This window comes from Podarcis tiliguerta, assembly GCF_965153285.1.
Source record: "Podarcis tiliguerta genome assembly, chromosome: 5".
NCBI classification, from domain to species: domain Eukaryota; kingdom Metazoa; phylum Chordata; class Lepidosauria; order Squamata; family Lacertidae; genus Podarcis; species Podarcis tiliguerta.
In genome coordinates, this window is record NC_139538.1 from 13,121,921 (window position 1) to 13,136,973 (window position 15,053).

The 15,053-nt window shown below is 42.7% G+C and overlaps 1 protein-coding gene across 10 annotated transcripts in view; it reads right to left on the minus strand.

Moving 5' to 3' along the window:
• The window catches only part of NLGN1 (neuroligin 1), a 628,941-nt gene that overhangs the window by 11,444 nt on the left and 602,444 nt on the right, over nt 1-15,053 (minus strand). For 7 of the 10 annotated variants that reach the window (XM_083442050.1, XM_083442045.1, XM_083442052.1 and 4 more), the window contains one exon: nt 2,700-2,912. In XM_083442050.1, coding sequence (XP_083298176.1) covers nt 2,700-2,912 — 213 coding nt within the window. The remainder of the gene's footprint in view (nt 1-2,699; nt 2,913-15,053) is intronic. The other 3 variants (XM_083442044.1, XM_083442051.1, XM_083442048.1) reach the window with 1 other exon arrangement.

Consider the following 15,053-nt stretch of genomic DNA (forward strand, 5'->3'; position numbering starts at 1 on the left):
TGGGCGCATGAGTTCTCATGAGCACTGGGCTGGTGACCCCTGCTATGGGGTGTCAAACTTGAAGGGGAGAAAGCCTTTTTCCCTTGCTGGCTGGCTGTGCTGAAAAGAGCACAGATCAGGAGAAAAGGCATGCAGGAGTGACCTTGATACTTGGGCAATTTTAGATTGCACATGCAAAAAGATGGTGTTTTAAAAGCCTGCTCTTTCCTTGGGTGGCACCAAGTGTAATTCATAACCGATTCAGACAAAAGACTTCTGGACTAAGTGCTCATTTTCTTCACAGTAGATAACAGTTTGCAGCCGCTCTGCCATTAGCTTTGAAACAGAGAGCTGTGTCAGTGAACTTTCCTCCAGACATTTCTACACATTAAAAAAAAGCTAAACAGGCCCTTGACAACTGGTGAAATACTGTTGGCTTCATCTATACTGTGAATGTCACTGACTCTCTTTCCAAAGAATATATACAGTCATACCTCAAGTTGCAAATGCTGCGGGTTACGTCTTTTCAGGTTGCATCCCGCAGCAAACTGGAAGTACCGAAAAGGGTTACTTCTGGGTTTTGCCACTCGCGCAGACACGCAAAATGTTGTCACGTGCATGCGGGTTGCGTCTTTTCAGGTTGCCACAGTGACCCGGATGTACTGGAAAGGGTTCCTTCTGGGTTTCGCCACTTGTGCATGTGCAGACGTGCAAAATGAGGTTACGCGCATGCACAGAAGTGGCGAATCGCGACCCGCGCATGCGCAAACGCGCAGATGTGGGTTGCGTTCCTTTCAGGTTGCGAACGGGGCTCCGGAACGGATCCCGTTCGCAACCAGAGGTACCACTGTACATATAGGCAGTGCTCCCCCCCCCCGAAAAATAGGTGGCGGTACTCACCATGAAGTTGTTTCACTAAGTGCCACATGTTTTAACAACAACAAAAGTGGTGCCGGTACTGTGTACCTATGACTACCCTTTTTAAAAAAAACACGGCATATACGTTCTGCTGAGTGAATACCCAACAGGGAAGTGTTTTCTGCAAGCCTCACAAGCGGAGGGAGGTAACTGCTCCTTCCCAACGTAAGGATATTGGATCAATTAAAAGGTATCGCTAGTCTTGCGTTACGTTTTCCACAGTGACCAACCAGATACATTTTGGGAAGCTAGGAAGTTGAACATGAGGGTAACAGCCCTCTCCTGAAGTTGTTCCCCAGCAACTAGTATTCAGAGGCAGACTGTGGAAATCTCTTTTTGTAATATGGTGCCCTGTACGAACCCAAAAACCGGCACCCCAAAATGGATCTTCTTGGTTATGGATCTTCTCAGTTTTACACCCCGCCCCCGGCTCAGCATCCAATGCAGGCCTGCACCTCCCTAAATCTGGCACTGGTGTCTGTTCTCAGACAACGCATTTAGCCATTGTGACTATTAGCCTCATTTTCCATGAATTTGTTCAATCTCTTTAAAAAAAAAGCATTTCAGGTCCCATTCACATTAGCTATAGTGCAAGCTGCTTTGTGGATGCTTTTGTCTTGGAATGAATGAATGAATGAATTCATAAATATTGGATCAAACAGACCCAACCTCAATTGAAATATTAGATGAAAATGTATTTGAAAATGAAAACAAACAAGGACCCTGAAACCTGATTATTACTTATAGGGGTATCGGGCAACTGCAATGACCCCCAGTGCCCCCCCTTTTTTGGAACTTATATCCAAGGGAATCTTCTGCAGACCAAGAAGCACATTCCCATCTGGGCGACCTTCCACGTCCAGGGTCTGCCTGTCAGCAGCAGGCAGGAATGGAGGCAAATGTGAGGGAAGAGACACATGCACATTGTATCTCTGGGCAGTAGAGATGACACCAAGGGTCATCTACTCCAATGCCCTGTGTAGGCTGCTTTCTCCTCTCTCTCTCTCTCTCTCTCTCTCTCTCTCTCTCTCTCTCCTCTGTGTCCTCCATCCAGGAAGCAAGAGGCATTACATCCCAGCAAAGCAAAACACTCAAGGAGGGTATAAACTTGGGCTGGTGAAAAGGATGTCCTAGGAATAAGGTACGTGATGGAGAAGAGGACCAGACAGAGAGACCCATCTCTGCCCTATATGTCTCTTAGTTCATGTCTCTTAGTTCATTTTCCCTTCAGGACAAAATCTTCTGATGCTATGATTGAAATGAGGAATACCAACTGTTAAATGCCTCCTTATCTTCACTGTGGCACCACCAATGCTGATGGTTCTATTTATTAAGTGTTCACAATGACACCAGAGCCATTTTGACTCCCTTCCTCCCAACACGTTCAACATGCTGTGGCTCATTTTCTCCCGTTCACGTTACTCGAGTCATTTTAATTAAGCCCTCAATTTCCCAATAAACGTGGAAGAGTTAAAGCGCCAGACGAAAGCCATCCTCTCTACATTAGGAGAATGCAAGGAGTATGAAGTTGTGTCAGTTAGAGGGAGATTTTTACATATGTTCACACCCCTTTGGGTCGGGTATGAACCCCACCCCTCCCTGAAAAGCACAGAAAGATTAATACCATCTAATGATTAAGCTGCTTTTGATACATCTAGCTACATATATATGTGTGTATGTGTGTGTATATATATTTATATATTTATATATATGCACATATATACACAAGAGCGTCACACAGAAGTCATAGTGGTGGCATGCAAGACACCAAAATCGTCAAAATTTGCAACCTGCAATAATACCTTTGGTTGAATTGCTCCAACGGTTACCTTCAGAATAATGGGATAAAGTCAAGAGGTTGACACATGAGCCGCCGGCGCCAGATCCAAAAACAGTGATTCTCAGTGGGTCGCCCCCAAAGAACCCAATGTTTTCGCTAGTCCACCTCAAGGCCTGAATGAGGTCAAGGAGGCCATAGTTTCCTTTAGCTGCTTGATCCCCTGTGCTCAAGAAACCTGCAAGTTGCAAAAAGAGGGGAGAGAGAAAGGATTTAGAGCATGCTAAATTTCGGCTTACGCTTGTTGCGCCGTTATTATCTGACGACAGCTTTCGAATGTAACAGGAGTTAAGCGCTATGTAAATACATTGTGTTCTTTATCCACTTGGCAACCATTTACAAGTGACTCATCATTCCCACTACAAATCCTTCAGTGTTTATTATAATAATGTTATGCATGATAAACGATGGTATGCATTATGCAGGCACTTCTGAAGAAGATAGGCTGCTTTCAATGCAAAAAAGGAACATAAGCATCTCCCGCAATCTGTTTCGCGGTGTGTTTTGAGACCCCCATATCCAAACTCCTTAGGCCCACAGGGAGCATGTATGTTACGCATGAAGAGCCGGGCAGGAATATCTTCCTAGTCCAGGAGTAACCAACATGATAGCTTCCAGATATTGTGGATTACAACCTCTGAGCATTGTCCAAGCTGGCTGGGGTTGTTGTGGGTTGCAGTTCAACAATATCGGGAAGCACATCGTTGGGTGGAGGGGGAGACTCCAGCAATAGGTAATCTACCCACCTAACTGTTGCCCAACCTCAAGTTAACATCCGTATTTGTATATACTCAGGAAACAGGGTGGGATAGAAAGAATAAATAAATATTTTAAAATCTTACTTATATTTCTCTAATATTGCAGTGATTCGAGCTGCGTAGCACTATATGCACTTTCTGATCATTCTTTCCTTATTCACAAACTAAGATATATATTTTTTTCTGAGAAAATTTCAGATTCAACGTGTCTTCCCATAGGTAGGGTGGAGAATTTTGAGAAGCCATTTGTACATGGTTATATACCGCCATTTGTGCACTGTGCATGCTTTTTTCATCGAGGCCTATTGGTTAACCACTGTAAAATATATTATACAAGCTTTCTCCTTTTCCATGCCGGTAAAGGTATTAAGATCAGCAAATGAAACCTAGTTGGTCTTGCTATGCCTGTGGCGTCCGCTTGTAGCAATGCAGAGGTGAACTTTTTTCACAGTGATTAAATACACAAGAAGCGTCAAGTGTACTGGCCCCCTGTCTTAATTACTGTGCTATTTTAATAAGGTTGTTTTAATGCAGATACTTACATTTAAATATTTTAATGGGATTATTTTATTTTCCATTTTAATTGTGAATGCTTATGATTTAAGGTTGGCGTAACTGGTCTCTGTACTTTTTAAACTGCTGTGTAGCCTCTTTTGGCATTAAGGAACATTGATAATAATAATAATAATAATAATAATAATAATAATAATAATAATAATGCCCCACATATTTGGCTGGGTTGCCCCAGCGACTGCAGGTGGCTGCCAACACATATAAAAACATAATCATCAATGTACATCAATAAACAATGACAGTATCCTCAAACACAACGCTTTTTCACGTAGGAGCAAATGACAGCACTTTCCGAGTAACGTTGGGACAATACTGGGTTCTCTGACAGACTAACTATTATGGAATGTTGAGAACTGACTACATACATATGTAAAAACAAAAGGTAAAGGACCCCTGGACAGTTAAGTCCAGTCAAAGGCGACTATGGGGTTGCAGTGCTCATCTCGCTTTCCGGCAGAGGGAGCCGGTGTCTGTCCACAGACAGCTTTCCGGGTCATGTGGCCAGCATGACTAAACCACTTCTGGCACAACGGGACACCATGATGGAAACCAGAGTGCACAGAAATGCCATTTACATTCCCACTGGAGTGGTACCTATTTATCTACTTGCAGTTTTGGGGGTGTTTTTGAACTGCTAGGTTGGCAGGAGCTGGGACTGAGCAATAGGAGCTCATTCCATCATGAGGATTTGAACCGCTGACCAGGCTCAGTGATTTAGACCACGACCACACACACACACACACACACACACACACAGAGAGAGAGAGAGAGATAACAAATAGATAACAGGGCTGTCATTCTTGTTTAATAACATTTAAAACACACACACCCAAGAGGACTTCGCTGCCTTTGTTCATGCGAGTCTAATATATGCATGAATTGGACAGTGATCACAAAATTGTGTCTCCTCCCTCTGCTCTGTAGCATTCTGTAGTTTAAAGGTTCTTCCTGGTGCTATTCGAAAACCTTGCTTAAGAGTTGCAGCTATGAAAATTGCAAATGTCGATCTTTAACCTTCAAGCTTAGCAATCAAAGCAAGAGAGCACTTGGATCAAATCCCTCCGCTTCTTCATAGGGCAACAGTCTACAGGATGCTTTAGAAAGAACTTTAAAAAAAACACACACCCGCAAACCTTTGATTAAGAATATCTTTGTCAAAAAGAGAAAAAGCTACTTCTATTCATAACTGGGTTTAATTACAGAAAATGGAGAAACAACCTTTAATTATGATGAGGAGTGGACAAAATTTCCATTCCACTCTTTAATCAAAAATGAGATGGCCCATCTACGTTGCCCTTTTCATAATGGGCGATAGCAATGGCATCTTATTAACAAACTCTTATAAGGAGAGAGAAACGAAGTCCAGGACTGATTCTGCCCTTAGCAATCTGGCAGAGAATCTTGACTGACTCTAATAATTTTATGTCCAGAGTGACAAATAGAAGCCTGGCCTTTTGGCTCATAGTATCTGAGTGATTTAATATCCTTTGTAAAGTTATTGGTTTTATTTTATTTATTAAGCTGGGGTTGAGACTGAATGGCCCTCTCCCTTTTGCCACCCTGTTGTGGAGAATTTCAGCTGTTTGGGGGTGAGCGGATCTATACCAAAGCATTTGAAAGGGCTCAGGATGCAGGAGAAATTCGGTTTGGTTTGCATTTAAAACCGAATCTATCTTTTTGAAACAATGTGCGAACGAAAGCAGAGCTGTCCTTAAAAACCCACATTTATCTCAGTTTTGCAAATTCAGCTCTCCAACCAATGTTTGCATAAATTAGCAGACAGTGTGCATGGAACTTAAGATGTTAGAGAAAATAACATAAAAATGCATTGCCTTTAAGACACTTCTTTCCAAAATGTGTACATTAGTGAAACTTAATATTAAAATGTTCTCACTCAGACAGATATGCGCTACAACGCTGGTTAATTTTCATGAGGATTACCCCCCCAAAATGCTGCAAAATGTGAGGAACTGAATTTAGGATTGGAAAAATAAGCAACTGAGAAGAACCCCTAGTGGGGTCAAGGAGCATTTACGTTTTATTATTTTCTTTCTTCATAAAGCTCTTTCTCTGCCTTCTCTCTGTACAGCGTGAGAGAGAGAGTTCCTCAGGGCAGTGAGGAATAATGGCGTCCACTATTATTCTCTCAGAGGATGCGGAGACAGCATTATATCTTGGTGCAAGACACAATATGTAGCCCTGCGTAATTGTCATTTACAGTTCTTTTTACACACATTTTTATTGCTCAGTTGCTTCAGGATGTTTCGTGGGAAGGCATTCATAAATGAAGTGAATGGCATAAGTAAATAAATAAACGACAAATAAATGTAAGGCATTTTGAAAAGTGCAATAGGTATGCAGTACATATAGCATTCTGTATATGGGGGTGGGGGAGACCGAAAGCAGCCATGTTGATTTTCAGTTTTTGTTAAGTTGTGGGTGAACATATCAGACGACACAGCGATTCTTCAACAGCTCTTGTTTATTCACAGGCCAGAACAGAACTAAACTGAAGGGTTCAGCCAGCCTGCTTATACAGAGCTCCAGTACAACGCAACTGCGACTATTTTCTGTAACTATCCAATCACTGAACGTCACTTTCAATCCCCTATTTGCATATGTGGACCTGAGTGAAAACTAGCTAACTACAGTATCCTCCTGCTGGCCCAGGGTGAGAACTTCAGTCCATAACAGTTTTTAATTGTTTGCTTGCTCCACCACGTCTTGATATGTTTCAGCAAGAGTCCTTCCAAAAGATGTGCTATAAAACTGGCTCAGATGCTCACACCCCATGTATTTATTGGCCATAGGTCAAGATTGTCACAGGAATATTTGGGCCCAAGTTATCTCCAATGTTAGTCAGAGCAGAATAGATTCTTCATGTGCTTCAGACCCAACTTAGTTGACTTCCTGTATTCTTCATGTTATGCACCAAAACAGAACTGAGCGCAACATGGTTTTGCTAACAATCCACTGCTAGGGAAGTGGGCACGTTATTAAGATATTTCATTCAGAGTGTTAAACTGTTTAATCTAATAGAACCAAACACACACAAAATATTCAGTGCATTAATATTACGGCAGTTACCACCAATTTTCATGATGAAATCAAAAGAGAAGTCAGTAAAAACAGAAACAAGGATATCAGCCTTCCACTCTGGCCTTTAAAATCATATGCCGCTTAGATCCAGAAATGAGTAATTATGATAATAAATTATTCTTATACAACAAGAAAACCTTGTTCAGCAGAGAGGACCACACTGGAAATACAGTAACGATTCAGAGGGAAGGTACCTGAGTCAGGAATTAAAAAGTCACAGTGAAATTTAGTGCGACTTGCCAATTTACAAACCATCTTCTAGATTGAAAGATAGATGATAGTTAATTAGTTAGTTAGATGATAACTAGCTAACTAGCTAGAAAGGTGACTGGCTTTCAATAAGCCCTGTACAATGACTGTGGAATAAGACAATACATTTCCTATGGCCTACTACAAGCTAAAAATATTGTGCAGATGAGGAAAGGGCAAAAGAGATGAAATGAAAATATAGGAATCAGACACAGTTATGCTTCATTAAAGATTGCAGAGATGCATAACCACTGTAGCAAATGTCAGATTACAGTCTCTGGGTATGTAACCAGTTGTACTTAATATACAATATTATTATTTATTCCAAAATAGGAGGGGTTTTCTTTTTTTGGGGGGAGGGGGGGAGGAGAGAGGATATACTTGGCTTTAGAAATGAACACCACCATCCAGAAGCAAATTGATAGCCCATGCCACAATCTGGCACAGATTTTGCTTAAGCCAGGCTGAATGTAGGAAGTTGTCTTATACTGAGGCAGTCCATTGGTGAACCTAATTCCGCATTGCATGCAATAAATGGCAGTGCCTCTCCAGGGCTGTAGACAGGGTGTCTTTCCTGGCCGAACCTGGAGATTCTGGAGGTTGAACATGAGATGAGATCTTTTGCATTTAACAGAATAGTGGTGCCCCGCAAGACGAATGCCTCGCAAGACGGAAAACCAGCTAGACGAAAGGGTTTTCCGTTTTGGAGGTGCTTCACAAAACGAATTTCCTATGGGCTTGCTTCGCAAGACGAAAATGTCTTGCGAGTTCCTGCGGGGTTTTTCCCCTCCCCCCCTTTTTCCCAAGCCGCTAAGCCGCTTATCAGCTGATCCACTAAGCCGCTAAGCCGCTTAACAGCTGATCCGCTAAGCTGCTTAACAGCTGATCCGCTAAGCCGCTTATCAGCTAATCCGCTAAGCACGCTAAGCCGCTAATAGCGCTAATCCGCTAAGCCGCTAATGGGCTTGCTGCGCAAGACGAAAAAAACCGCAAGACGAAGAGACTCGCAGAACGGATTCTTTTCATCTTGCGAGGCAACACTGTACATGCTCATCCAATGAGACAAAGACCTCCCTCCAAATTTGTCCTGGCTTTTGGTCACAGTGGAGTGGTGGTGGAGTGAGCAATTCACCTGAGTTCATGCATGTGGTGGTGGGCTCTCATCTCAAGTAAATGAGGAAGCCCTAGGCAGGAGGAACATTTGTGCACAACAGGGCTCCCAGAAGGTGAATGTATGGATATGTATCATAGGTCTCTTCCTATATGCACACGATGCACCCTTCTGCAGTGTATATTCTAGCTGGGTGGGGAATTGCAGGTTACAATCATGTGCTACGTGCACAGTTCCCCAGAGTGACAGGGGAAACCCAGCCAGATGGGTGGGGTATAAATAAATTATTATTATTATTATTATTATTATTATTATTATTATTATTATCTGATCCTGCATCTGGGGCTGTGTGCATTTAGTCCTTGCAACTAGGGATGGGAGAGAACTCTGATTCAGTTGACATTTAAGGAGAAATCAAAGTCACGCTTTCCGAAACAGCACAAGGACCGAAACACAGTCATCTTTCAGAATTCAAACTTCTCTGAATTTTGTGATGCAGTTCCCCAGCCAATTAAAAAATGCATCTATTGGGGGGAAATTGATATGTTAGTGAAAATAACATAGAATAAATGCATCACAGAAGGGGAAATTTGTTGCAAAAATGTGTGTGTGTTTGTCAAAACTGCAGATTAAAAAAAGTGCTTACTAGGAAAAATGCACACTAAAATGCTGGTGAATTTCCACGAGGAACTTATAATAATAATAATAATAGCTGCAGATTGCTGCAGACATGTAGAGAACTGAATTTAAGATTGGAGAAACTGAGATCGTCCCTTCTTACAGTTCCTCCAGGCACCTGTTCAAGAGGGGAAACGAAAACTTGTTTCATTCTCCTACTCGGACCCGTTGCTTGTTCACATCTCAGTCTTTTAAAAGAGTTCTACATGTGCAGCCCTGCTGCTCTGCACACACTCCTGCATTGTTCCCCTGCCCCCAGTGACATGCCTCTGGAGTTTCAATAGAGGCTGTTTGGGTGTATACTATCTGAATGGCTTTGAAGGAGAAGTAGGGCATGGTCCTTTAAAATGCACCCCTCAGCTTGGAAGCTGTGGGCGATTTAAAGCGCCACATAAATAACACGATTAATTTCAGAGAACACATTTGCTTCTGCAATGGGCATCTATGCTCCCCAATCAGGTTTTATTAGGTCGATAGCCCTGCTGTGAATATTAAGGCACATCTTATATTCATAACATAGAAGATGGTATACTTCACTTTGCTGACAGTGCCACTTTTAAATATATATATATATGAATAATGTTGCTTAGCATGTCTTTAATATATTCCTCTGGCAGACAAGGGACGCCACCGTGAGTAGGCATCAGAATATAGAAAATACAGGAGGGCACAAAATGGATGTGCTCTTTCATAGTAAAGTGTGCATGGAATACAGGAGGGACTCGTGCCTTAAGTTGGGTGCCTCCTGAGGCCTGTCAATCAAACCCCTCCCCACACCCCATCTGGAACACCTTGGAATGTGCACAAAGGTCAGACCCAGGCAATTGCTGTTCTTTGTTTGTTTGTTTTCCAGGGGAATGAAAAGGGATATAGGAGGCAGATAAAAGCTAACGCCCGCCTAGAGTAAAAGAAGACAAAATAAGAGACATAAAATAAACCTTCTACCAAAGTCTTAAAATTCTTATAAAAAGAGGCAGAATACTAAAAGAAAAGAAAGTAAAGAACTAGCTAACTGTTGTCTATTTCAAGGCACTTTGCCACTTCCTTTCGAAAAGGCAAGTTTTGCCATTTAAGTATGGAAAGAGAAATAAGGGACTGCATTCCATTCAAAAGACTGGCTGTCCAATAGCAGTGAAAGCTTTGATCAGATGCAAGGCTCGACCCATTTTGCATTATGATGGGAGGAAGCAAGGTGAGATCCACTCCTTTGCATCAGATGAATGAGAAATTCCATTCTCTTTGACTTTAAAATGAGAAACTGCTTAATTCACATATTTCAAAACCAATGCATGAATTGAAACAAAGTGGTCCCTTAGAATTCAGTTTTCTGAGTTTTACGATGCAGTTCTCCAACAAAATAATATGCACGAAAAAATGTGTATATTGTAAGGAAGTGTGCATAAAATTTACAATTTTTTAATTTTTTTAAAAAAACACACCATACAAAATGCATTTCATTATTGGCAATTGCTTGAAAAAATGTGTATGTTAGTCGAAATGCACAAATGTGTTTATTAGGAGAAATTTGCACTAAACTGGCAAATTTTCACGAGGATTTGTTTTTAATTTTTTTACATGTGGCTATTCAAGTCCTTTTTAGATCCATGGGACTTAGAGATGCTTCATTTGGCTTCATTTGTGTCCAGAACTTGACTGGATTAAATACCCAAGGACCTCTCTTGAGAACTAATTTATGCTAAGTAGTTTGGTTCTGCTTGAGAGCGAAAGAGAGAACTTCCATCCTCCTTCCCTATTGCCAAAATCGGAAGCTGAATATGAATTTCTTCTGGTGGTCTCATTCCTCATTCCTTTTCATTCTGCGGGCATTAAAAAACCCAAAGGTCTGTCCTACTGTGGCCTTTGAAGCAAACGAAGAAGCATCCCTTCCTAGGGAATCTTCGATCCACAGAACTAATGTACACTGCCTTTTCTTCTTATTATTTATTTTGTGCCTCTGCAGCTGTTGTGTTGTTAGATACATCATTCCCAACCCACCAGTGGAGATCCGGTGTCCCATTGCAACCTACATCAGTTTCAAAGCTATATCGATCTTGCTTGTCTCGGCTGCAGACTAACCCGGTACAAACAACCTTGCCTTCCTTTAACATTGCACAGGTTCCCTTCCCAGAGGATCTGTTGTGAAGTTTTCCGAACAAGCTGTTACTCTTCCCCTAAGTGCTTTCCACAAGCAATCTGGGCTTAGAGATTTCCCCTGCAAGGATGGGGGGAACAGAAGCAAAAATCGAAAGTAAGAGGTAGAGCGTGAGAGGAAAGTGCAGTTTGCTTTGACTTCGATTCATGAGCAATTCCAGTCCAGGCCTGACCTGATATCCCACGTTTGGTATTAATGCATGAAAGCCACATGCACTGTTGGACACAAACAAATAAAAGGAAACCTGTGATTTCTTTACTGAAGCTGCAAGAAGATTCCACCTAAACATTAGGAAGAACTTCCTGACAGTAAGAGCTGTTCGACAGTGGAATTTGCTGCCAAGGAGTGTGGTGGAGTCTCCTTCTTTGGAGGTCTTTAAGCAGAGGCTTGACAACCATATGTCAGGAGTGCTCTGATGGTGTTTCCTGCTTGGCAGGGGGTTGGACTCGATGGCCCTTGTGGTCTCTTCCAACTCTATGATTCTATGATTCTATGTAAGGAAGACCCAGTGGTCCCTTTCTCACTTGAAAAGTGCCCTCAGAAAGGGCTTGTTTGCATCAGATAATTTGAATCTGTTGCACTCCACCCAGAATTGCTCTTTGAGTCATCTTTGTCATTAAAGCCTGGGCCACTTCGGTAGCTAGGAGCAACTTTTTCCAGCTCTGGGTTGGACCAGGCTAGCCTGGCCATAATTTTGCATGCTTCTGACTCAGCTACTATAATGCACTCTACATAGAGCTGCCCTTGAAGTGTAGAAACTGCAGCTAGTGCAGATTGCTGCTGCCAAACTGGTAGGTAAAGGTAAAGGAACCCCTGACCATTAGGTCCAGTCGTGGCCGACTCTGGGGTTGCAGCGTTCATCTTGCTTTATTGGCCGAGGGAGCCGGCGCACAGCTTCCGGGTCATGTGGCCAGCATGATGAAGCCACTTCTGGAGAACCAGAGCAGCACACAGAAATGCCATTTACCTTCCCGCCGGAGCGGTACCTATTTATCTACTTGCACTTTGATGTGCTTTCAAACTGCAAGGTTGGCAGGAGCAGGGACCGAGCAACGGGAGCTCACCCGTCGTGGGGATTCAAACCGTCGACTTTCTGATCGGCAAGTCCTAGGCTCTGTGGTTTAACCCACAGCGCCACCCCCGTCCCACCAAACTGGTACTGTAGCACATAGTCATATGATCTGTTTGGGGGTGGGAATCTGCAATGGCTACCAGTGCATTCGCAGGTCCAGTTTAAGGTGCTCATGTTGATGTATAGCCCTGAGTGACTTGGGATCGAGGTAGCCGAGATAACCTCTCTGCCAATGCCAACCTGCCTCGGTCTTGAGATCAGGGGTCATTTCATGAGTCATCTCTCACTGGCTTAGGGGAATCGACTGCAAGTCCCATAACCCGGAGGGAAAAATATATACAATGAGAGCACCTTTCACTGTTCAGGAGAAGCCTTCTGGCCACTTCCTGACATGTATAAGAAATGTATACTTTTTGCACTTTGTGCAAGTCCATTTTTAATCCTGTCCTACTCCCATATCCCTTGCCACCAAAGTACTGCACTTCTATTGTTTTGAGGAACAAGGTGGCTGTCACACTGACAGAAGCAGAGGACACAAGGAGGCTTGGGGGGATGAAAAGGAAAGGAGCTCTTTGAGAGTTCAAAAGGAAGTGTCAAAAAAAACCTTGAGTCCCCCCCCCCCCCAGCTCCCAAGCATTTGAGTTCAACTGCTTTGAGTGTCATCTAACTTTATCCTGTTGCCCCAACTTGCCCAGGGCAGCAAAAGCTATAGAGCCACCAGAGCCTACTTCATTGTAATGTCTTCTTTTACAACACAGATATTATTTGGGGTGACACTTGTGGAAAACGTTATGCTGTGCTGGGAAATGCATGTGGAGTTTTTGCAGCAGTGATGGAAAATGCATGTGGATGTTGTAGCAATGACTGGCAAATCAAATGCTCTGTGGGGGGGGGGGTGTGCCTACTCTTGCTCACGGGCACACGTAGTGCCATAATGTTTTCCACATGCTTCTGCTAGTTGCTGGTTCCCTTGCAGTGTTGTAATGGATATGAAAGGTCAGGGATTGCATTAAGGAAATGATACAACTGCACTGAATTGTAATAGGGATTTATTCTTGCAGAAGCTCCCTTTGGTCCCCATCTGTAGCCTCTGGTAGAATAAGGTTGCTCTTATTGTTGGAAGTGCAACTGGAGGGTGATATCTCTTAGTGTTAAAGTCAGCTAGCCAATGGTGGCCTGGGTGGAGTTGTTGCCTAGCAATCAGTCAGGGTGGCATGCTGCACTCTGAGGTAACACACGCTTCCATTGGCTGTGCAGTTCTGATGGAGTTTTCCCTCAGTTTGTTTGATGAAATGTATCTCTTTATCCTTTACCCAGCTTTGTTCTCCATGAACCTTTCCAATCCTCTTTTAAAGCCATCTAAGTTGGTGGCCATTGCTGTCTCTGGTAGGAACAAGTTCCCATAGTTTAAATTTGTGCTGCATGAAGTACCACCTTTGATCTGTGTTTCAGTTAGGGGGTCTCTCCCATCCCTTCCTGGAGGTACCAGGGACTGAACCTGGCACCTTCTGCTTGCAAAGCAGGTGTTATATCACTGAGCTATGGTCCTTCCCAAGTCACAAAAAAACTCCTCCATCTGTGTTGTGAAAAAGAAAGTGCTAATCAGGTGCAAATAAAAAAATGGCAGTTCCTAGAGAACCTGTCCATACCCTCCAACATTTCTCCAATGGAAATAGGAATGTATTATTATTATTATTATTATTATTATTAGGGAAGCTTTTAATGTTTGATGGACTACTGTATTTTAATATTCTGTTGGAAGCCGCCCAGAGTGGCTGGGGAAACCCAGCCACCAGATGGACGGGGGGGGGGATAAATAAATTATTATTATTATTATTATTATTATTATTATTATTATTATTTTACTACTACTACTACTATTATTATTATTATTATTATTATTATTATTATTATGCCCCAGCCACTCTGGGTGGCTTCCAACATATATTATAAACATTATGAAACACTAAACATTAAAACCTTTCCTATACAGGTCTGCCTTCAGATGTATTCTGAAGTTCCTTATTGTATAGTTACTTAGCCCCTTGGCTTGGTGGGTCACATAACTCCATCTCCTCCAAAATTTATCCAATGAAAATAGGGGAGTCCTACCATACCCTTCGACATTTCTCCGATGAAAAGAGGGACATCCTAAGGAAAAGTGGGACATTCCAGCATTAAATCAGAAGCCAGGACGGATTCTGTAAATCTGGGACTGTCCCTGGAAAAGAGGGCCACTTGGAGGGTCTATGTTTCTCCCTTGCCTTGGTGACCAATGCAGTCGCCTCTTCTGTTTGTCCCCCCCCCCCCATCTGGATGCTCATCACAATACCACATCATTCCACATGGACGGCGGAGGGTATTTGTTGCTGGTGTTTGGACATAGCTCAGATGGGGCCGTATTTGCTGCCTATGCTGGACTCTGGATTAAATGGGTGCTTGGCCTCCCACTGTTGCTGATTGTAAGCCCTGCAGTCATTTTCTCCACGTGGCACTCTGGCAAAATTAGCTGTTGAGCAGGATAATAAGGAATGACTTCATTTGTCCATTTGCAGTCTTTTATTTTGTGTTTTAAACATGAGCCACTGAGATGAGGTAGATTGCAAATCTAGATGCATATGTGCGCA